We start from the raw sequence: 22,254 nt of genomic DNA, 5'->3' as shown, positions 1-22,254 counted from the left end.
GAAATGTAATTTCCTGCTTGTGTGATTATCTCACTCTGCATTAAGATACAAAAAACATTTCAGTAAGCAGCATTGGAGGGCAAATAGATATATACAAGGCCAAGTATAAATCCAAATAAAAATTCCAAGTCTACTTACCGACCAGCCCGCGGACAACCAAATCAACCTATCTAACAATATGTGTTAAAAACAGGGGTTTATTCTGCACACATTTGCAAATACATGTGTAAGCTACAGGCCATGTCAATGCAACTGTCAAGAAAGGCTTGCTGGGAACAGTAGTTCAACACAAGCTGGTGTGCAATTGCGGGTGCCTATGCGCACGTGCAAGGGAGCACGCGCATGATTCCCTTGCGCCAGGCAGGCTATTTAAACTCAGCTGTTACACTGAAGCTCTGCTGTCTGATCTACAGCGTTCCCTGTAAGTTACCTCCTTACCTGATCTGTTCCTGTGATTACCCGGCTTGATCTTTGACTACCTCTACATCTGACCCCAGTCTGTCCACGACCTTGCACCTGCCTTATCCTCTGGTACATTCGTGTCTGCCTGTTACCAAGCCGGCTTGTCCAGCGACTCTGCTCCTATCTCCGACATCTGTTCCAGTACTGTCCGTCCGTATGTGACCCGGGCTGCCTGACCTTCCTGTGTTCCGGTCCCTGGAACCTCCCCTCTATAGCCTCTTCCAGTCTTCAGCCAAGTCTGCCGTCTCCAGTCTGCTGACTCCCCAATCACAGCATCATCCGGAACTCCAGACCTACTTTCCAGCTGTTGATCCTGCCAGGCACTCATGCTACCCTGTACTACCGTGCCTCCTGTTCACTATCAGGGGCAACGAGTCAGGGGTGTAAGAGAGGCCTTCCTCTGTATATCGGCTCATATCCTAGGTATGTGACAGCACCCTGGTATTTGTAGTTTCTCTGACTGACTGACGAGTGACTCCACAGTGAAAGCACATGCATTCCTATGAGTAGGTGGAGGGCAGATGGACTGAAAGGAGCCCACCCCTTCTTAAAAAGGTACAGGTTCACACTGAGCACCCAGCAAATCGCACAATGCCATGTTCTTCCACTGTGGAGTCAGTCACTGATAGGAACTACAGATACCAGGGTGCCCTGACGTGGTCTGTAGTTTACGTATCCAGACTAAACCCCTGTTTTTAATGTATATTGTTAGACAGGTTGATTTGGTTGTCCACGGGCTGGTCAGTAAGTAGGCTTAGAATTTTTCCTTGGCTTTGTTTATATGCACTAAGATACAAGTCCGATTTTAGGCATTCTTATTTTGGTTAGATACTCCGAAAGGGTTAATCACTTCTAAAGGGGTGCAGAATTAGAATTTCATTAAAAGAATGCAAGTGCATCAGCCGATTAACATTGAAGAGGTCACTCCCATTCAGATGCACTCTGCACATCGACATGTCTGCAACAATGTTTGTTAAAATCCTTGAAATGTACGTTTATCACCTAGAGGGGATTTTTTTTTCCCCGTCAATAAAAGTGGAGTTACATGGGATACACACTATAAGAAAATCGGGCAAACATTAGTCCAATTTTTCTCGATGTTTCAAAGCAAATCGGAACTGATGAACGAAAATTCTTGTACGACAAAGGCTTTTTGGTTGTTTATCATCACTGATCATGCGCAGTCTTTTTCTGATTTTACTTGTATGAAACCGGTGCACATTAAAAACAAAAATCGTTCGTTTTGTTCCCACGAGAAAAAAATTGAGTTTGTCACTTAGAGAATTTTCATACGAAAATCCGGAATCAGTTGTCGAAAGTCGTGTACACACTATACGAAAATTCTTTGGACAAAAATGTTCGCCCGATTTTCTTATAGCGTGTATGAGCCTTTACTCCTTAAAGTGATTGTAAGGGTTAGTTTTATTTTTTGTTAAATAACCAACATGTCATACTTGCCTCCACTGTGCAGCTCATTTTGCACAGAGTGGCCCCCAACCTCCTCTTCTGGGGACCCCCGTCGGCTCTTGCAGCTTCTCCACACATCAGATGACCCCCTAGGACAGGCATCACTAAATAGAGGACCACGGTCCACTTCCAGGCCGAGCAGCCATAGTGCCCGGAACACAGCCTCGCCAAATTGCCTGTGTGTCCTCTCCCCACCGCCGGCTCGCCCGCCTTGTGCTGCTATGTTCACAGCATGGCAGGCGTGCCGCACACAGGTCTGTTCCTTTGACGGGATCGCTACACAGACCCCTCCTCACACTGCCTGTCTTATTCACACAAGATGAGAAGCGCAGCCGCTTTGGAGAAAGGGCGAGACTTTTTAAGTTAAGAAGCGGGTGATTGGTTGCTACGCATCGTGGCAGTCCCAGAAATCAATCACTCATCTTTAATATGAAAAGTCCCACCCGTTGCCTAGGGCTGCCGTGCTTTCCTTCTTGTGTGAATAAGGTAGGGTTCTGTGGGGAGGGGGGGTGCTGTGCAGGAGTCTACTATGGGGGGGCAGTCTGTAATGGGGGGCAGTGCGCAATGGGGGGGGTCAGTCTGCAATATGGGGGGTCTGTGACGTGGAGCATATCATGTGGAATGCTTTCCTTCTTGGAAAGGGGGAAGTGCCAGTCTGCAATGGGGGGGCAGTCTGACATGAGGGGCCTGTGACATGCACAGGAGGCTGTGATGTGGAGCATATCATGTGGAGTCATAGCACCAATATGACACTCGGACTTCCGCTAGAAGAAAAATGTTCTGACCGGACTCCCGTGAATTTTAATTCACTACCCCTGCCCTAGGAGAAGTGCTCTCCTGAGGGGGTTACATTGCGGGCACGCTCCAGAGTCCAGCATTCAGCGTCCATAGCCGCCGAATGTATGAATCGCCCCTGCCCCCTGGGCGGGTCATTGGATTTGATTAACAGCAGTGGGGGCCAATGGCTGCGCTGCTATTAATCTATCCAATCAAGAGCCGAGAACGCCGGGCAGAGAGAGAGCGCGTCCCCGCCGGGTCAAGTTCCAGGGCTCAGGGAAGTAAAACGGGGGTGCTGGGGGGCTGGTCACTGGCAGGTATTTTTTCACCTTAAAAGCATAGGATGCATTAAAGCGGAGGTCCACCCTAAAGTGGAACTTCCGCTCATTGGAACCCTCCCCCCCCTCCGGCGCCACAATTGACACAGGGGGGAGGGGGGTGCAGGTACCTGTACAGTACAGGTATCTGCGCCCACTTCCGGCGTAGATTCTGCAGAAGGTTTTCCCCTTTCGCGCAGAATCTACGCCCCTTTCCGAAGGTCCCCTGCTGCCTGCTGGGAAACACACGGATCCCAGAGACAGCGGGGACCATCCTTATTGCGCAGCGCGACTCGCGCATGCGCAGTAGGGAACTGGGAAATGAAGCCGAAAGGCTCCACTTCCTGATTCCCATACCCAAGATGGCGGCGGCAGCACCCGAGAGACGATCGAGAGATCGGCTTCGGGTGCCGACATCGCGGGCGCGCTGGGCGGGTAAGTGTCATTATTTTAAAAGTCAGCAGCTGCAGTATTTGTAGCTGCTGGCTTTTTTATTTATTTTTTAAAAACGGCGGACTCCCGCTTTAAGGTGAAAAAACAAAAAGGTTTACAACCCCTTTAAGCTTAATTTACGAAGTCTAAGCAAATATATTTTACATCAGTGGAAAAATTTTAACAAGGACATTGTACCTGAAAGCAAATGCTGAATGGAGGTAGAATTGTTTCTGAGAAACTCTTCATTGAAACTCTCCAGATCCTTGTTAGTAAAGATACTCTTCATTTCATGTAAGAGGACTTTATTCACAATTTCTGGGAGATTGCTGTGATCCGAAACTGAAATAATGGAAGAGACCCATCAGTTACAGACAAAGGCACAGAAAGTGTATTCCTTGCAGAAGAAGGTGGTTTTACCTGATTTTGAGAATCGTATTAAACACTCATGTAGCCACGGGTTATTGCTATCAATGGCAAATGCCCTTTTCACAGACTGCAACATCAAAAGGAATTTTCCTATGAAAAAAAAATATATCTTATTCAAAAGGCATAGAAGGATGACAAAATACACCATGACTAAGTAGTTCTCAAATGTGAAACCAGTAATGATTATATATGCAGACATGTACAGCATCCACATTTTAGCTTACTGAATCAAACATTTTCATTAGTTTCTGTGGCTTACTGCACTTTGCATGTTGAGTTTTGCCTTATTGAATAAGCAACACTGCATCTTATTCCGACGCTCCTCTCTGCCCTCCATCGGGCAATTAGTTCCTGTATTTCCTCCACTCTCTCCTGTCTATGATCAGATCTCCATTTCTCTCTCACACAATGAACTCCTCTCTGTGCCACACTGGCTCCCATTCCCTCCAAATCGATCACCTCTTGCACTCTTAGCTTCCTCTATCCTGTCCACGATGTGGTCCTACTCTGTCTACTCCAGCCGATATTTTACCCATCCACAATCGGCTTCCTTTTGCCTTGTTTCTCAATTTACACCCCTGCTTCTCTAAATCCTCCCTGGTCCCAAACTGGCAGCCGGGCCTCCTCTCCCAATGTTCCATAGTCAGCAGCTTTCTTCTCTCCTCCAACCATAATCCGTTTCTACCCTGCTTCTACTACACCTCATTTCTTTCCTTAGTCCACAATTGGCTTGTTCCACCTCTTCTCCCAATGATCCATAATCAGCTGCAGATCCATCATCCCTCCAAGTACAGTGGGTTCCCCCCTCCTCTCCACAATTAGATGATCAGATTTCACTCCGCATCCTGAGAAGCTTCTGCCTTTCCAACTAAAATATTGTCTGATTGGGCTATTATGCACACTAGTGTGTTACAAAAAACAGTCAGCCTAAATTAACCCATTCATGGTCTGGCTGGTCTATTCTTTTTTTTTTTTTTTTAAACAAGTTTATTCATAATAAAATACAAAAAGCATACAGGCTCAGTACATGCGTTACATAACAGAAATAGATAACTTTACGTACATGCGTGTACCTATTCTCTTGGTTATCTGGTAATATAGGCCATAATTGACATATACAAGTCTAAGTTCCCCACGTCATGTCGTGTTGCTCACCATCTTTCGGCCGCATACATTTCCACTACGTTCATTCCAGCCAGATCATATACTGTTGTTACCGACTATATCCACATATACCGGAAAGTATATCAATCTATTCCGTACAGGTGTCCGGTGTGCCTAGCCACTTATCCCAGATCTTGTGATACTTATCAGGACATCCCCTATGTTGGTATATAACCTTCTATGGTAATGTTGAATTGATTTCCCTAATCCATGTTTGGACTGGGGGGGGGGGGGGGGGGAGCATTGCACAGCCGGGCTACGAAATAGAGATTCATATTAGAAGATGGCTTGAAACTTGTCAATCGATGCGTCAGGGAGTAGGCCCAACAGACAAGTTTTGGGGTCCAACTGTAGGGGTGAACCCATGCAGTCATGTAAAAAAAACGTATTAATTGTGTCCAATAGGTCTGAATGTCCAGGCATGTCCACATTAAATGGTAAAATGTGCCGGATCGATAAGAACATCTTGGGCACTGTGGATCCTGATTGGCCTGGTATTTGGCAATTCTTATAGGGGTAAGATAGGATTTATGTACAATGTACAATTCAGTTAGTCTGTTGGATAGTCTAGGGGAAACTTTTTTGGTGTTTTCAAGGATCTCCTCCCAGTCCTCATCCCCTATGGGGCCTACCTCCTCTTCCTATCTATGCTTAGCCACATCTATAGATGGAGCTACTGAGCGGTTTCTTAACACGTTGTATAGCATGGAGATCAGTTTAGAGGGATCTGCATCTGTTATCACTTCCGTCATGGGTAGGGTTTGGGGAAACCGTCCCTGAATTGGACCAAAAGAGCATGGCACAATTGTGCATACCCAAATGCCATGTGTGAGGACAGTCCAAACTCATCCTGTAAAATTTGAAAGTTGCGTACTCCCTGCGGAATAATCATCTGGTATAGGTAGACCACGTCCCTAGATGCCCACAGATTGGCACAGGGGAGTGCCCTCAGTTGGGGTTAGTTCCACAGAGGCGTATGAGAGTGCACAAATTCAGCACTAGTCATTTTGAGTGCAGCCTTCCATACGCGTCTATGGTGTGTGAGAAGTAAATTACAACCCTCTCCTCCCCTCCTCTGAACAGCACCTGTAAAAGGGGAATATATACAACTATTCACTTTTTTGCATGTCAGGGCTTGGTACCTAGGTCCCTCCATCTTATGTAGATGGTAGAAGTGGGATCTGGCTGGTCTATTCTAATGCATTTATTCTTCTTCTACTTTGCTACTGTAGCACAAAATAAAAGTGACACAGTACAAGCAAATTACAAAATGCATTTACTAAAGAAAAAAAAAAAAAAAAAAAAAAAAAAAAAAAAAAAAGAAGGAAAGATTGAGAAGGTTACATTTTAATTTTTGAAGACCGTATTATGTTTATATAATCAATTTATGATTTTGACATGGGCATAATGGTTTAGTGTTTAGCACTTCTGTCTTGCAGTATTGGGTCACAAATATGACCCTAGTGCAGCAAGGCAGAAGAGCTAACCACTAAATCACTATGCCCATGTCAGATTCATACATTTCAACCTTGACACAACCTGCATAGAGTTTTCATGTTTTCCCAGTGCTAGTGTGGGTTTCCTCCAAGTGCTCGAGTTTCTTCTCACACTCCAAAGATATACTGGTAGGTTAATTGGCCTTAGCCTAGGTTCAGACTAGTGCGATTTCAGACAACGCATGAGATTTGCACCCACACGGCAGGTGCCGATCACATGCGATGTCTGAGCAATGCGATTTCAGGCATACAGTTTTATACCTCAACTCGCATTGGATTCGCACAGAAAAAAAAAAGAAAGAAAAAGAAAAAAGGTGCAAGGATTTTCTATATATACTATAAGCCGTATTTCTCAATAGTTTAAACACATTATGGTATGTGGAGTGGTAAAAAAAGATAAGTAAACTGAGCCTTGGATTTAAAAGGAGCTCAAAAATATGGTTGATTGTTTAGTTACCTTTTCTAAAGTAAATTTCAAATGCCAGTAGGTGCGTATGTATGTTATTTGCAGCAAGGCTTTTCAATGGTGTAAGAAACTTGATAGCTTCTTCTAAAGGATTTTCGACCTGTATGGGACACAATAACGATCAGTCAATAACACCATCACAGTGATGCCCCAGAGGCCACCATGACAAACATAATCAATAAAATCTTATTTTAACCACTTGACCTCTGGAAGATTTTCCCCTCTTCATGACCAGGCCATTTTTTTGCGATACGGCACTGGGTTACTGTAACTGACATTTGCGCGGTCATGCAACGCTGTACCCAAATAAAATTTATGTAATTTTTCCCCACAAATAGAGCTTTCTTTTGGCAGTATTTGATCACCACTGTGGTTTTTATTGTTTTGCACTATAAAGAAAAGACTGACAATTTTGAAAAAAATAAATAAACAGTATTTTTTACTTTCTGCTATAAAATATATCCATTAAAAAAAAAATTTCTTCATAAATGTAGGCCAACATGTATTCTGCTACATATTTTCCGTAAAAAAAAAAATCCCAATAAGCATATATTGATTGGTTTGCCCAAAAGTTATAGTGTCTACAAAATATGCTATATTTAAACTGGATTTTTTATAGATTTTTTTCATTACCAGTAATGGAGGCGATCAGCGACTTAGGGCAGGACTGCGATATTGTGGTGGACAATTGGACACTGACACTTTGTGGGAATTTGTAGCACTAATACGGTGATCAGTGCTAACAACACGTGTGGTCACTGTACTAATGACACTGACTAAGAAGGGGTTGAACATCTAGGGCAAGCAAAGGGTTAACTGTACCTAGCCAGTGTTTTTGTGTAAACTGTGTACTGCATTTACTAAGGGAAGTGATAGATTTTATTCCCTGCTTCCCTGTTTATTTAGGCAGAGCTAATTTCTGTCTCTCTGCCCGATGATCAGGGGGTGGCAGTGGACATCCATTGCCTGGCACCCACCGATCGGCTTCTGCTGTGATTAATCACAGCAGAAGCCACACGCCCCCAAGGCGGAAGTGCAGAATCACACAAATATATGCGTGTGTGTGTGTGTTTCTGCACAGAAGAACCGCACTGTAGCTGTAAATCTGCTATGGAGAGGTCATTAAATGGTTAAATAGGAGGAAAGGGCAACAAAATACAGTTCAGGAGCTAGGCACTGCAATATTGGAGCTAGCTGGGAATGTACAAAAAGAGATGTCTCTACCGATACGATTATAGAAACCTATGCATAGCATAAATACTATGTACTTTCAATCACTGTTATTGTTGTAAGATTTACTGAAAATGTGATCATAGGTTTATAGTGCCTTAAAGTATTCATACCCATTGAAATTTTCAAAATGTTGTCATGTTACAACCAAAAACGTATTTTATTGGGATTTTATGTGGACCAACACAAAGTGGCACATAATTGTGAAGTGGAAGGAAAATGATAGATTTCCAATTTTTTTTTCAAATATGTGAAAAATGTGGTGTGCATTTGTATTCAGCCCCGCTAAATCAATACTTTGTACACCCACCTTTCGCTGCAATTACAGCTGCAAGTCTTTTTGGGGATGTCTCTACCAGTTTTGTACATCTAGACATTTTTGCCCATTCTTCTTTACAAGATAGCTCAAGCGCTGTCAGATTGGATGGAGAGTGTATGGAACAGCAATTATAAAGTCTTGCCACAGATTCTCAATTTGATTTAGGTCTGGACTTTGACTCTGCCACTCTAACACATGAATATGTTTTGAACTAAAATATTCCATTGTAACTCTGGCTGTATGTTTAGGGTCGTTGTCCTGCTGGAAGATGAACCTTTGCCCAAGTCTCAAGTGTTTTGCACACTCTAACAGGTTTTCCTCTAAGATTGCCCTGTGTTTGGCTCCATCCATCATCCCATCAAAACTGACCAGCTTCCCTGTCCCCGCTGAAGAAAGGCATGCCCACAACATGCTGCCACCACCATGCTTTACGGTGGGGATGGTGTGTTTAAGGTCATCACCTGAAGTGTTAGTTTTCCGCCACACATAGTGTTTTGTTTTTAGGCCAAAAAGTTCAATTTTGGTCTCATCTGACCAGAGTACCTTCTTCCACATGTTTTCTGTGTCCCCCACATGGCTTCTCGCAAACCGCAAATGGGACTTCTTACAGCTTTCTTTTACCAATGTCTTTCTTCTTGCCACTCTTCCATAAAGGCCAGATTTGTAGAGTGCACAACTAATAGTTGTCCTGTGGATTGATTCTCCCACCTGAGCTGTGGATCTCCTCCAGTTACCATGGGCCTCTTGGCTGCTTCTCTGATTAATGCTCTCCTTGCCCAGTCAGTTTAGATGGACAACCATGTCTTGGTAGGTTTTGCAGTTGTGCCATACTCTTTCCATTTTCGGATGATGGATTGAACAATTCTCTGTGAGATATTCAAAGCTTGGGATATTTTTTTTATAACCTAACCCTGCTTTAAACTTCTCCACAACTTTATCCCTGACCTGTCTAGTGTATTCCTTGGCCTTCATGATGCTTTTAGCTCCCTAGCAAACCTTGGAGGGCTTCACAGAACAGCTGTATTTATACCGAGGTTAAATTTCATACAGGTGGACTCTATTTACTAATTTGGTGAATTCTGAAGGCAATTGTTCCCGTTAGATTTTAGTTAGGGGTAGCAGAGTAAAGAAGGCTGAATACAAATGCACCCCAAATTTTTCACATATTTGTAAAAAATGTTGAAAACCATTTATCATTTTCCTTCCACTTCACAATTATGTGCCACTTTGTGTTGGTCTATCACATAAAATCCCAATAAAATACATTTACGTTTTTGGTTGTAACATGACAGAATGTGGAAAATTTCAAAGGTGTATGAATACTTTTTCAAGGCACTGTATATACCAATTAGTAGATTAGCTACCATATGGTGATTTTTTCTTTCCAATAAAACAATTAGCATTCTTGCTGAACAATTTGTGTAGTGAAGTGCAGTATAAAGGTAATCCTCTCAGGGGTTGTATTTTCCATGCAGTGAACAGTCCAAGTTATAATAGATCTTCTCAAATGAGGTGGGCTGATGACATCACGATCTCCACCTCAGCTAAATAGCGGAAGCTTTATATTCAATGACAGAATACAAAGCTGCCTATGAATGGCTTAGCGCCGCTCAGTCCCAGTCTGTTATGTTCCATTAAAGATAAGAAGTCTCTGTCTAAAAGCCGGAAACCCAGCGCTGTTTACTGTATGTAGCTGAAGCGATATACAGTGCATACAACCGCTGCAGCAGCTGGTGAAAGAAAAAGTTTGTTTGGGCCAGCTCAGTCTAAATAAATTATTTAAAGTGACAGGAAACATGGAGATCAGCTTCCAAGAAGTTTAAAAGAAAAAGAAAAAGAAAAATATTCACAGATGTGTTGGATCACTTGCTGGCTTACATCACTTGGCAGAACGTTTAGTGATGAGCATTCCCCATAGTAGTTTGTGTCTTTTCTCTCATCCACAAATATCTAACAAAAAGGTGTCACTACTCAGCTGGATTTCCATGGTATCGTTTTTTTTCTGCAATAAAGAGAACCCATCTAGGGAGCACCTCACCAACATTCAGGTTTGTGATAGCCAAAGGAGCTGGACAGACCAGAGATTAGCTTATCACAGGATTTTTCAAAAGATTTAACTTGTCAGCAACTATGGCATTTTTTTTTTAAAGGTGATATAGGGTCAATGTTTGGATCCAATATGTTCTCTGCATATTATTAGTGAACTGTGTCCAATAACAAAATTGAAATGTTAGGCTTCATTCACGTAGGGTGTATGGTTTGGTACTAAAGGGCCATCATTACCTGTGCACAGGTGTTCCATGCAGCCACGTATGTGCAGCCTGTTCAAATCAATGACAAGCGGGAGGCTGCATGGACCTACAACTAAGCCCAAGCGAATCCCCCAATTGTACACCCCCAAGGGTCTGATGCACAGATTAAAACAGGCAGACGGCTCTAGGCACTGGTTTACCAATTGGTATAACTGAGTGAATGAGGCCTTGATGCCAAACTAAGTCATAGTAGGAACAGATGCAGTTCAATCTGTTTTAACAGTTCAAAATGTTTACTATCTTTCAAGAATAGGCACTTCACTCTTTTCAGAGCTGAATAATAATAATTATACAGTTTTACATCATATCAAGTGACAAGATAGCCCACCCTTTCCAGTTTTTCAGGAACAAGTTCTTCTTTAGGCCCACTTGTTTCCTCCTCCTCTTCATCTCTCTTTTTCTTCTGATTCTTCTGCTGTCGTTCTCTCTCTGCATGTTTTCGCTCCTCTTCCAGTTTAGCCTTCTTTTGAGCTCTCCTCTGTTTACTTAAAACTTTTTTTAGCTCCTTGGCTGAGAGGTTTTCTGTACAAAAATGAACAGAAATTATTCTTTTTGTGTGGATTATAGATATTCGATCAGTGTAGGACTTCCACAATCAGCTGCAGCCACTGACCAAATGTTTTCTGACATCAGTGGGTACCTTATAAGTGTGGATGGAAGAAAACTAACCATGTGATGCCAGACAAAATGTTTAAAAGTTGTCCACTTGCTGCAGATTCAACTATTCTTACTTTTGCATGCAGGATTATTTGGTTTCTAAAGAAAGCATAAATGCTTGGAACGTTAAATAGGAATTGATCGTGTATTTTAAGTTACTATCCAAGCATTGAAATGTTAACACAAAAGCACTTTTGTTTGTGTGCACTATTTCCATGGTAGAATCTCATACACCATATTGAAGGCTCCCTCTAGTGGCTATCTGGATGTCAGAGAAGACAGTCATGATTGTTGTCATTTAACCAATTCCATACCGGGCCTATTCTGGCACTCCTCTCCTGTAAAAATCATAATTTTTTTTGCTAGAAAATTACAATTATATATATTTTTTTAGCAGACACCCTAGAGAATAAAATAGCAGTCGATGCAACTTTTTATCTCAGACGGTATTTGCGTAACAATTTTTTAAACAAGTTTCATGATTTAATGAAACAGTAAGGTTCGCCCAATTTTTTTATATAAATGTGAAAGATGAGGTTACACTGAGTAAATAGATACCCAACATGTCATGCTTTAAAATTGCGCACACTCATGGAATGACACCAAACTTCAGCACTAAAATTTTTTTCGATAGGAGACGCTTGAATTTTTTTTTTACAGGTTACATGTTTAGCGTTACAGAGGAGGTCTAGTGCTAGAATTGTTGCTCACACTCTAATGCATACGGCAATATCTCACATGTGTGGTTTGAACAGCATTTACATATGTGGGCTGGACTTATGTGTGCGTTCGCTTCGAAGCATGAGCTACAGGGGACAGGGGCATTTTAATTTTTAATTTTACCTTTTTACACTTATTTTTTTGATCACGTTTATTCCTATTACAAAGAATGTAAAGGAATGTAAACATCTCTTGTAATAGGAATAGTTTGTGACAGATCCTCTTTATGGAGAGATGCGGGGTCAATAATACCCCATATCTCTCCTCCAGGCTGGAAAGCATGAGATCGGGAAAAAAAAAAAAAATCCACGATCTCATACATACCAGCCACGATCGCAGCTTTGTTTACATCTGCGGGCCGGATGTGACGTCATAACGTCACGCCCGGGCCTCCGATGGTCATAGAGATGGGTGGTAACCATCTGGTCACCGGAAATCTCTATGGTCGTCATCCGGTGGAGGTCGATTCTTCCGACGCCTGTAAGAACGGTCAACTGGTGCACAGAACAGCCGGCTGAAAACAAGGATATCTGAATGATGCCTGTAGCTGCATGCATCATTCAGATATTCCCACTGAAAGTCAAAGATGCCATATGACCAAAAATGCACCAAGCTGGATTTTTAACACCACAACGGAAGCCCAACAGACCAGTGTGCAGACATACATAGAATTTAAAAGGGATATATTTTTCTTGAGTATTTCTTGCTCCACGGGCCGGTTCCCACTGTCAGACATCGTATGCGATTCACACTGCACTGCTGTGCAAATCATATGCGCTTGTCTGTGCGATGCAAATTCAGCCATACAGATAGTATGACTGAATTTGCATTGCATTCGGACCAAACTCATGCAGGACCTTTTTTTGGTGCACACCAGAATCGGATCTCATTGGGTGTTCTCAGCATTCAGCCGATAAGAAAACATGGAAAACTTTGCCATGGGGGGTTGACACCCTCTGCGTGTGGCTGTAGGTGTGGGAATCACGCATTCCCTCAACTGCAGCTACACGCAGAGGTGTGAACCTAGCCTTAAGCCGCATACACACGGGCGGACTGTATGGCCAACTTAGTCCGTCAGACAATCCGACGAACAGTCCGTCCTACTTTCGAATGAACGGACTTGACCACACACGGATGCAAAACAGTCCGTCGAAAGTTTGCGCGATGACGTGTACAGCACGTACGACGGGACTAGAAATAGGAAGTCCAATACACAGCAATGCAACCTTTCGCTGTGTAAATCCTTTCTGAGCATGCGCCATACTTAGTCCGTCGAACTAGCCTACTCACGATTGTTCGCTGAAACCAAAGTCTGACGGACAATATTACGGAAATTCCGAAATACTTAGTCCGCCAGACTGCACGCTGAAAAAGTCCGCTGAAGCCCACACACGAGCGGACTGTCCGCTGAAATGTGTTTCGACGGACTAAGTTGGCCAGACAGTCCGCCCGTGTGTACGCGGCTTTAGAGTTTTGTATAGTAGTATAATCATTGTGAAATTGAAATGCTTTAACAGGGCTCTCCAATTCCCTTCTGTATTGAACTGTATTGTAACTGAACTGTCTGCACTAATTCTGTGAAAACTGTTTGTGCTATATAAAAATCCTGTATAATAATAATAATAATAATAATAATAATAATAAACAGAAAGCACATCATGTACTGTATATATAATGAACAAATATGGCTGTCCAAGCTACACATATAAACATTTGGTTATATATTAATCCAGGTTGATCCTTCTAATATATTGTCTGAATCATATGTTCATATATGATGTGAACCCAGGACATTCTGCATCATTATAGACAATCAACGTATATAGAAGATGCGCTTACCAGAATTGACTTCCTGCTCTTTGCTCTCATTCATTAAAGGGTTTTCATGCAGCTTTAGATAGATTCCTATAGCAGCCTGAGCAGCTTTAAAATAGAAGACATGCTGCCGCAGTATATCTTCCAAGCGCAGAAGATCAACATATGCTCGCAAGGTCATCTTCCTCATACAGTATGTGTGGAAATCAAACTGATCATCGGTGATCTCAAAGAAGTGCTGAAAGACAAACAAGAATTATTTTGTATAGCTTTAAAGTGGTTGTAAACCCTTACAAACCACTTTGACCTATAGGTAAGCCTAGATTAAGGCTTACCTCTAGGTCCAAGCAATATCTCCTAAACCTATATGGTTTAGGAGATATTTGCCCGAAAACGGGCACCGCTGTCTACGGTGCATGCGCCGTAGACAGCGGCGCGCAAGCGCACTGAGCGCGGCATTCTCAGCGACGGAGCTGCCGCGCGTGTCGGCTCCCGTGCGCATGCGCGGGAGTGACGTCATCGCGGCTTCGCCGAATGACAGCGGCGGAGTTGCGAGACCCCACCAACAAGATGGATGCGGCGGACTACAGGGGACAGCGGCGACTTCGCTGGCTCCTGTGTCAGGTAAGTGACACATAATGGGGTACTATGCGATGCATAGTAGTCCATTATGCTTTGCCTTTGCAGGGAATGAAAGAGGAAGTAAACTCATCAGGGTTTACTTCCTCTTTAATAACATTGGTTACCATTATAAAAAAAAAACAGTAGCCCCTGATTCAAACCCCTCCAAAAAACACAGATGGTTACCCTCCTTCAGCAGTGGAGTTGTGGACCAACACCAACATCACTAGGCCTAAATCTGGCTAATGTGCTCCTATAGTGGAAAACATGGGCAATCATATATTCCTTTTTACCATTTTCATGACTCTTGTATTAAAACAGAATTTGCCAATATCACAGAGTTCAGCTTAAAGAAAAGATATGACTAAGTTCAAACCCTCACAGCTTGTGCAGTTTTGGTCCTGAAGGCAAAGTAAAATAGATTTCAAAACTGTTTCCGATAGAACAATTTATCCCGGACTTTATAAGAGCAGCAGGATTCATGTCCTGGAGTAAAAATATTGCCTTAGACTTTTTTTTAATTACAGTTCAGGATATTCGCTACAAGAAATTATCCAGTCCATTACTGATTTTTCTAATACTATGTGGCGAAGCATCCTACAGCTTAACCCCTCTTACTGCAGAGTACCCAATAATAAACGAATGAGGAAATCTGATGTCCACTTTCATTTATACAGTCTATAAAAATAACCTATTCAATGTCAAATCTTAAATTAGGATTGGGTTAATTTTAAACCTGTTAAATAATTTGTCTCTAATTTGCCTTTTTTGTGTAAACTAAAAATGCATTTTTTTAAATCATACAGTGTAAGCAAGATATTTCATGCAGATTAATCCGCTTGTTCACCTTTTCACTTTCTACAAAACCCTATGGTATTTTACCAAGGCTATTCCTAGAACTGAACCTCATAGTCAAGATATAGCCTTACAGGTGAATTATACCAAGGCAATGAAATCTTAACACTGCACAATTTTATTTCCCTTATTATACTCAAGAATGTAGCTGTCATTTAGCACCAAGTAGTGTTGCTTAGCTTATTGATAAGGATAAGTTTACTTTTCTAATAAGAACAAATGCAGTTTTTTGCAGGTAAAAAATAAAAAAAATTACATTTTTTTTAAGGCGTCTGCAGATCATGGGTTCAATGTCCAGCTCCTGCTGGACCTCAGGAAAGCTGTGCCCTTGATGATTTAGGGAGCCATGTCATCTGCTGATGTTGGTCCACTGCGTTTTATCAAGTCCAAAGTCAGACCGCCCTCTACCAGGTACTTCTAGAGCACCTCATGCTTCCCTCTGCTGTTCAGCTTTATGGAGATGCCGATTTCGTTTTCCAGCAGGATTTGGTGCCTGTCCACACTGCCAAAACTACCAATACCTGGTTTAATGATCATAGTAACACTGTGCTTGATTGGCCAGCAAACTCAACTGACCTAAACCCCACAGAGAATTTGTGGGATATCGTGAAGAGGAAGATGAGACACCAGACCCAACAATGCAGACAAGCTGAAGACTGCCATCAAAGCAACCTGGGCTTCCATAACACCTTGGCATTGCCACAGGCTGATAGCCTACATGCCATGCCACACTGATGCAGTAAGTCATGGAAAAGGAGCCCCAACTAAGCATTGAGTGCATACTATACTGTACATGGACATCCTTTTCAGTAAGCCAACATTTCTGTATAAAAATTTTTATTTGGTCTTATGTAATATTCTACTTTTCTGAGATACTGAATTTTGGATTTTCACTAGCTGTAAGCCATAATCTTCAAATTAAATGCTTGAAATATATATCACAATGTGTAACACATCTATATAAAATATGAGTTTTACTTCTTGAATTGAATTACTGAAATTTTTCATGACATTCTAATTTTATGAGATGCACCTGTATACCAGGCTATTAGATGGAGCACTATCAATTGCTATTGCAAATTTAACATACAATGCTTCTATGTTGTATTAAATCTATATGTTTTCTGCACACACTTTAAAATGGATTTACACCATAAAAAAAAAAAAAAAAAAAAAGACAAAAAGCACAGAGATTTCAAGTCTCATCGTATTTTTCATTTACCCTTTCTATTTCGTGGCATTTTTTTAATGCTTCCCCATATTTGCCCATTCTCTGATAGGCACTGCCACACTCTGTCTGGAACCACATGCACTGCATCTCATTCAGATTCTCCATGGCAGGTGTTCCTTCCTGAAAGAAACAACATAGTTATTATCTAATAACATTCAGTGATAAGTCATGAGAAGCCCCTTATAATTTGTCAATCTCTACCCTTGTAACAAATAAAATGACCTGCAGTTTTGAGTGCTAAAGAGAATTTTGTCTTATTAAAAAATAAGTTTGTTTAATATAATCTAAATAAACATTTATCCGATTTTACCCTTGTAAACTTTGAACACATCTCTTCTGCTTCTTGGATCATATTAGCTCGGAGCATGTATTTTGCGCACTTGGAGTTAATGAAACGGTCTGCAGTGTCCAATGACTGAGCTTCATCCATCCACTTGGCAGCTTCTTTGAGATTTCCTATATGCTGTGTTAAGAAATGGAAAGGCATTCAAGTCTTGTACCAATTTAAGTAGTATTCTGAAAAGGTGATATTGGGTGCATTAAAAATAAATTTTCATGGAGTCCAGAAACACTCGAGCACATTTAGACAAGGCTCTTTACCACAAGAAAATCCTTATAGACTAACAAAGAACAACTTTAGTATTTGACGTGTACGCTGCTAAAATGTCTAAAAAGTATTCAACTCCGCAGATACACAGAAAACTTCCTAAACAAAATGTATATCACTATAGCTTGTAAGAAAATGCAGAAAACTATTTTTTAGGTCGTCATACACAAATTGGCACTAATATATAAATAGATAGTTCATTATAGGCAATGCATAAAACCAACTTAAGACAAAAAAAATGCACAAATACAAAAAATAAACCCAACATAAAATATATGTATTCATAAATCCATCATTATATTAACACACACACACACACACACACACACACACATATATATATATATATATATATATACATATATATATATATATATATATATATATATATATAAATAAATCAGTAGAATATCCCGATGACTGGTAAACTTCTTCTCTCACCTCCCCCCAACCCCTTTTTTTGTTGGGTTTATTTTAGACTTTAAAGACACCCGGCTGGTAACCTCAAACTCCCAATGAAGAGAATGGCATTTCACAAAACACATAAAGATTATGATGTTCTTCAGTTTTTTGGATGTGAACCGTCTAATAAAAATTACATGTTTGTATGGAGCAATTTGTACTGATGTACACACAAGTGATATTCCTGTCCAGGTTTTTTATTGGTGCATTTTTGGGCTTTTAAGTTGGTTTTAACAATTGTCCATAATAAAATATCAATTGTATACATTTGTGGCAGTTTTGTATGTTGACCTTCTAAAAAAAAAAAATCCCAGGGGCCAGAATGTTTTCAGCATTTTCTTGCAAGTTTGTTTTGGGATGGAGGAATTGAACCTCTGGGATTGGTGCCTTTTCTTTATTTTTCTTTATTTTATATTATATGCCTGACAGAACAGGCACCAAGCTAGACACAATGGAGAAGCACTTCCTAAATGTATGTATACTATAGAACCCTACAGAGCTAAAATTATTTTGACATAAATAACCACATACAACTGTGTTTCTACTTCTCATGTAACCTCTCACTGCTGTATTCTATTGAATAGGATTTAAAGAGTTTTATTTTACCTTATAAATCTTGGCTTTGATATAGAATAACTCAATTAATGTTGGAGTGCTTGCAATGGCAGAGTTGATATAGTCCAAGGCAACAGACCACTGACCAAGCTTATCAAAGTGCTGTGCTAAGAAATATCGAACCCAGAGAAGCGTTGTTGGTGGCTCCCGCTCTTCATTATCTGGAAGGATAAAAACGGTAATGATCATATTGGATTTGATAACAAACCTAGAACAGTCTCCAGAAAGTGCAGCACTGGCTTGGCTTCCATATTCATATACTGGTAACATGATAAGGAAAGGGATGGTCGGCACTCAGCACATGTAGAAGAATTAAAAAAATAAAAATAAATAGAATATGTGTGGGGCCTGAACCAGGATACAAAAAAACAAGAGCTCTCCAAGTTGTTATAGGCCTTCAGACATGTTCAGGGGGACTTAATGCAGTCTAGTCTCCAAAAAAACAAAAACAAACAAGTATATCAGCCCAGGTAACTTTATTTACCCAACAAAAGTAAAAAGATTACAAAATAAGTGTGCTATAAATTTTACTTTAAGGCCGGGTTCACACCTCTGCGATGCGGGAATGCCGCGAATCCGCGGCGTTTTCCCGCATCGCATTACTCCCGCCGGCAGTTCACACTGCCCTATGCGGACGGCTGGGAGTGTCAATGATATGTTAATGACACCCCCAGATCCGTCCGCATATCGCAGTGCGATCTGCCGACTCGCACAGGAATCGGATCGCATGGTGTGAACCCCCATGCGATCCGATTCTGTTGCGGACCAAAAAAAGGGTCCCGTGCGAGTTTGCTGCGGGAGCGATGCGAATTCAGCCATACTATCTGTATGGCTGAACTCGCATCGCTACGGAGATCGGATGTGATTTGCGGTGCGAATCACATCCGGATCTCCCCCTGCAGCAGTGTGAACCCAGCCTTAATAAGCATAATGTAGTGTTGGGGGAGGACAGAGACAATATCTTTAGGTGGCAAACACTAACGCTACTCTATGGGTCTTTAACCTCCCTAGCGGTGATCCCGAGTCTGGCTCGGGTTGGGATTTTACTAACAGGAGCGGTAACCCCCGAGCCAGACTCGGGATTGCATCGCTGGATCCCAAGGACACAGTGAGAGTTACTTACCTTGTCCCCTGGATCCAGCGATGTCCTCCGCGCTATGTGATCGAGGCGTCCTCCGCTCGATTCACAGTGCTGAATGCCGCCGAGCTCCGTTCCCTGCGACGTTAAGGCGCACGGGAGCGGAGATCGGTGCCCAATTCAAAAAAGACACAAAACACAGACAGCACTGTAATCTTACAGATTACAGTACTGTATAAAAAAATTACACACCCCCTTTGTCCCTAGTGGTCTGTGCCGTGCCCTGCATGCACTTTTATATTATAAATACAGTTTTTTCTGCCTGAAATTTGGAGATTGTCCATAGCAACCAGAAAGTGTCCCTTTTTCAGTGTTTTAGGATTTGATTAAATTATTGAATCACTTTTAATATTATTTATTATATCATAAACTTCATCATACCCGGGATGTCTGCTAGACTCTGGTTTGAACAGATTTAAGAGAGTTACTCCTAAGAATTGCAGGACTACAATATAAAACGCCAAATTTCCATGCAAAATAATTGTACCGCTTTCAGCACCTAAAACCAGAACTAATCATATCGCCTGGGAGGTTAAGGGCAACTTGGAAGCCTTCCTGAAAAGCCTCAGGGAAGTAGAGAAGACAGTATCACACATTATATTACATTAATAAATATATCTCCTAAACAATTCAGCCGTTCATTCTTGATCACCTATTTTTAACCATTTGTATTGCGATTTTTATAGTTTATATACATGTAATGAAAACTAGGTTTTTAATAAAAATTTGTGGATTCCAAGTTGCCCTTAAAGTCCCAAAGAGTACTTGGGGGATTATATTTCTTTCATAATTTGTACAATTAATGATATCCAAAAAAATATATATATTTACCATCGGTACTAAACAAGCCACAGGCCTTCAATGAATTTTCATAACCAATAGCGAGTTCTTGGATTACAGAAAGCTGTAAATGAAAACATAATACAACTGTAAAATGTCATTGCAGGGATCTCTTCCACTGTGTCCTTATACTCTGGCATATTTGTCACAAGTCAGAATACACAGATCAGATCAAGAAAGATGGCAAGCAGTTGAACAAAACAGTTTATGGATGTACAATCAGTAAAAGAGGAAACATGGCTAGTTACTATATTGGTTATTCACAGAAGCCTTTGTATTTAGCAAATGTATTCACATAATACAAAAGCTTCTGTGATTGGGCAAGAGGGGGGGGGGCAGGCATGGAACCTGCAGTAACTCTCCTGTTCAAGATGCATAGCTCAGAAAGCATTGCTCTACAGTGACATTTATCTTCCGGGAGTACTATAAAACAGTGAGATATACGCAATGGAGCTCAACCCATGAGGTGTCATGCACCTCTCTGGACTTAACTTGTGATGTGCTTTCATTATTTTACAAAGGAGCTGAATTCATGGAACTCAGCTTTAAAGTTACCCATATAAAGTAACTGGAGATTTAATGGTTTGCATGTCCATGGACAGTTGGAGACACCTGAGTTTACTGTTCCAGTGAATCCAGCAGCCATTTAAGTTGGATTATTTTGGCCAGTGATCACTGGTTTCCCTAAAGGTTAGCCAGCACTAGGTGTGCTAGACAGGTACACCCACCCCCCTCCTAAACAATAATGTGAGCAATCCAAGTATGCACAGTAATAAAAAGGAAAACACATTTCAGAATTATTCTGAAGCACTAAAACTACACAATTTACATGAAAAAACATGTATTTCTATAATAATGTATAATATCTGTTATTCTTTACAGATATTATACATCCTGAAGAAAGATGGTCTTTTGATAGCAATAAATTGGATTTTCCAATGCATGGACAGAAACAATGGACAGGCTTAGCATAGTTTACTGTGGAAGCATGAGTGTAGGCAGGGGTGTACAAGACTGTGGTGGGATAACCTAAAAAGGATAAATTATACAAATTAAAATATAGTTATTTAATGCAGCCTGCTCTCTGTTACTGAATAATTCAATCATGACAACCCTCCTAAAGGCAGAACTAAAAACAGTACAGCTCATAGGGGGTAATATAGACTGTCAACACATCAGGTATACAATCTTTGTTACAGTGTTGTGTATTTAAATACCAATAACCAGGCTAACAATCAAACATACTTCACCTTTTCTGATGAACTGTACAGTGATTTTAATGTAGTAAACAATGGAGGACAACCTTTGCTGAAGTTAATTCGTAAGAACTTATCCATTCTGTCTCTAAATTTGTTGCCTAAAGACATAAAAAAATTCAGTTATTCAAGTTTTTAATATTGATACATGCAGATATTAATATTATTTAGCCTTGTTTACAGAAATGTATTATTAAAAAAAAAAAAAAAGTGGGACTTCACTCAAAACTAATTTTAAGTTTTGGGTACTCGCCAATACAAAGGGTCCCAACACTAGCATTTTAAATAAAATAATAAAATAAATACTGCACTCCCTATCTGTATGGGATGACTTTAAATACTCCAGTATGCTGCAATTCCCCCATCTGCCTTGAATGTTCTTTCTCTGCAATCCTACTTTCCCGCCTGGTTTGGAAAACCCAAATGCATTTCAGAATTGGCTAGACCAGCGTGGTGTCGTGGCAAAACAAAAAACTTGCACTGTGCTAACCCCAGTATATAGAGGAGAGAGCGAGCATAGCCCAGACCACCTCCTTCCAACTCTCTCCTTCTCTCTGTTGCCATCT

At 41.1% G+C, this 22,254-nt stretch overlaps 1 protein-coding gene across 2 annotated transcripts in view; it reads right to left on the bottom strand.

Annotated features, from left to right (window-relative positions):
• The window catches only part of NAA16 (N-alpha-acetyltransferase 16, NatA auxiliary subunit), a 62,912-nt gene that overhangs the window by 6,628 nt on the left and 34,030 nt on the right, over window positions 1–22,254 (bottom strand). For both annotated transcript variants that reach the window (XM_077483173.1, XM_077483174.1), the window contains 10 exons: window positions 21,683–21,789; window positions 20,424–20,496; window positions 18,446–18,615; window positions 17,081–17,233; window positions 16,762–16,890; window positions 14,088–14,301; window positions 11,200–11,393; window positions 7,002–7,110; window positions 3,876–3,974; window positions 3,654–3,797 (listed from right to left, as the gene is read on the bottom strand). In XM_077483173.1, the coding sequence (XP_077339299.1) occupies window positions 3,654–3,797; window positions 3,876–3,974; window positions 7,002–7,110; window positions 11,200–11,393; window positions 14,088–14,301; window positions 16,762–16,890; window positions 17,081–17,233; window positions 18,446–18,615; window positions 20,424–20,496; window positions 21,683–21,789 (1,392 nt within the window). The remainder of the gene's footprint in view (window positions 1–3,653; window positions 3,798–3,875; window positions 3,975–7,001; window positions 7,111–11,199; window positions 11,394–14,087; window positions 14,302–16,761; window positions 16,891–17,080; window positions 17,234–18,445; window positions 18,616–20,423; window positions 20,497–21,682; window positions 21,790–22,254) is intronic.

The sequence above is a fragment of the Lithobates pipiens genome, unplaced genomic scaffold (assembly GCF_037356315.1).
Source record: "Lithobates pipiens isolate NorthernLeopardFrog02 unplaced genomic scaffold, aLitPip1_a1.2 Scaffold_16, whole genome shotgun sequence".
Lineage (NCBI taxonomy): Eukaryota > Metazoa > Chordata > Amphibia > Anura > Ranidae > Lithobates > Lithobates pipiens.
This window is presented reverse-complemented; position numbering and strand designations above follow the sequence as displayed.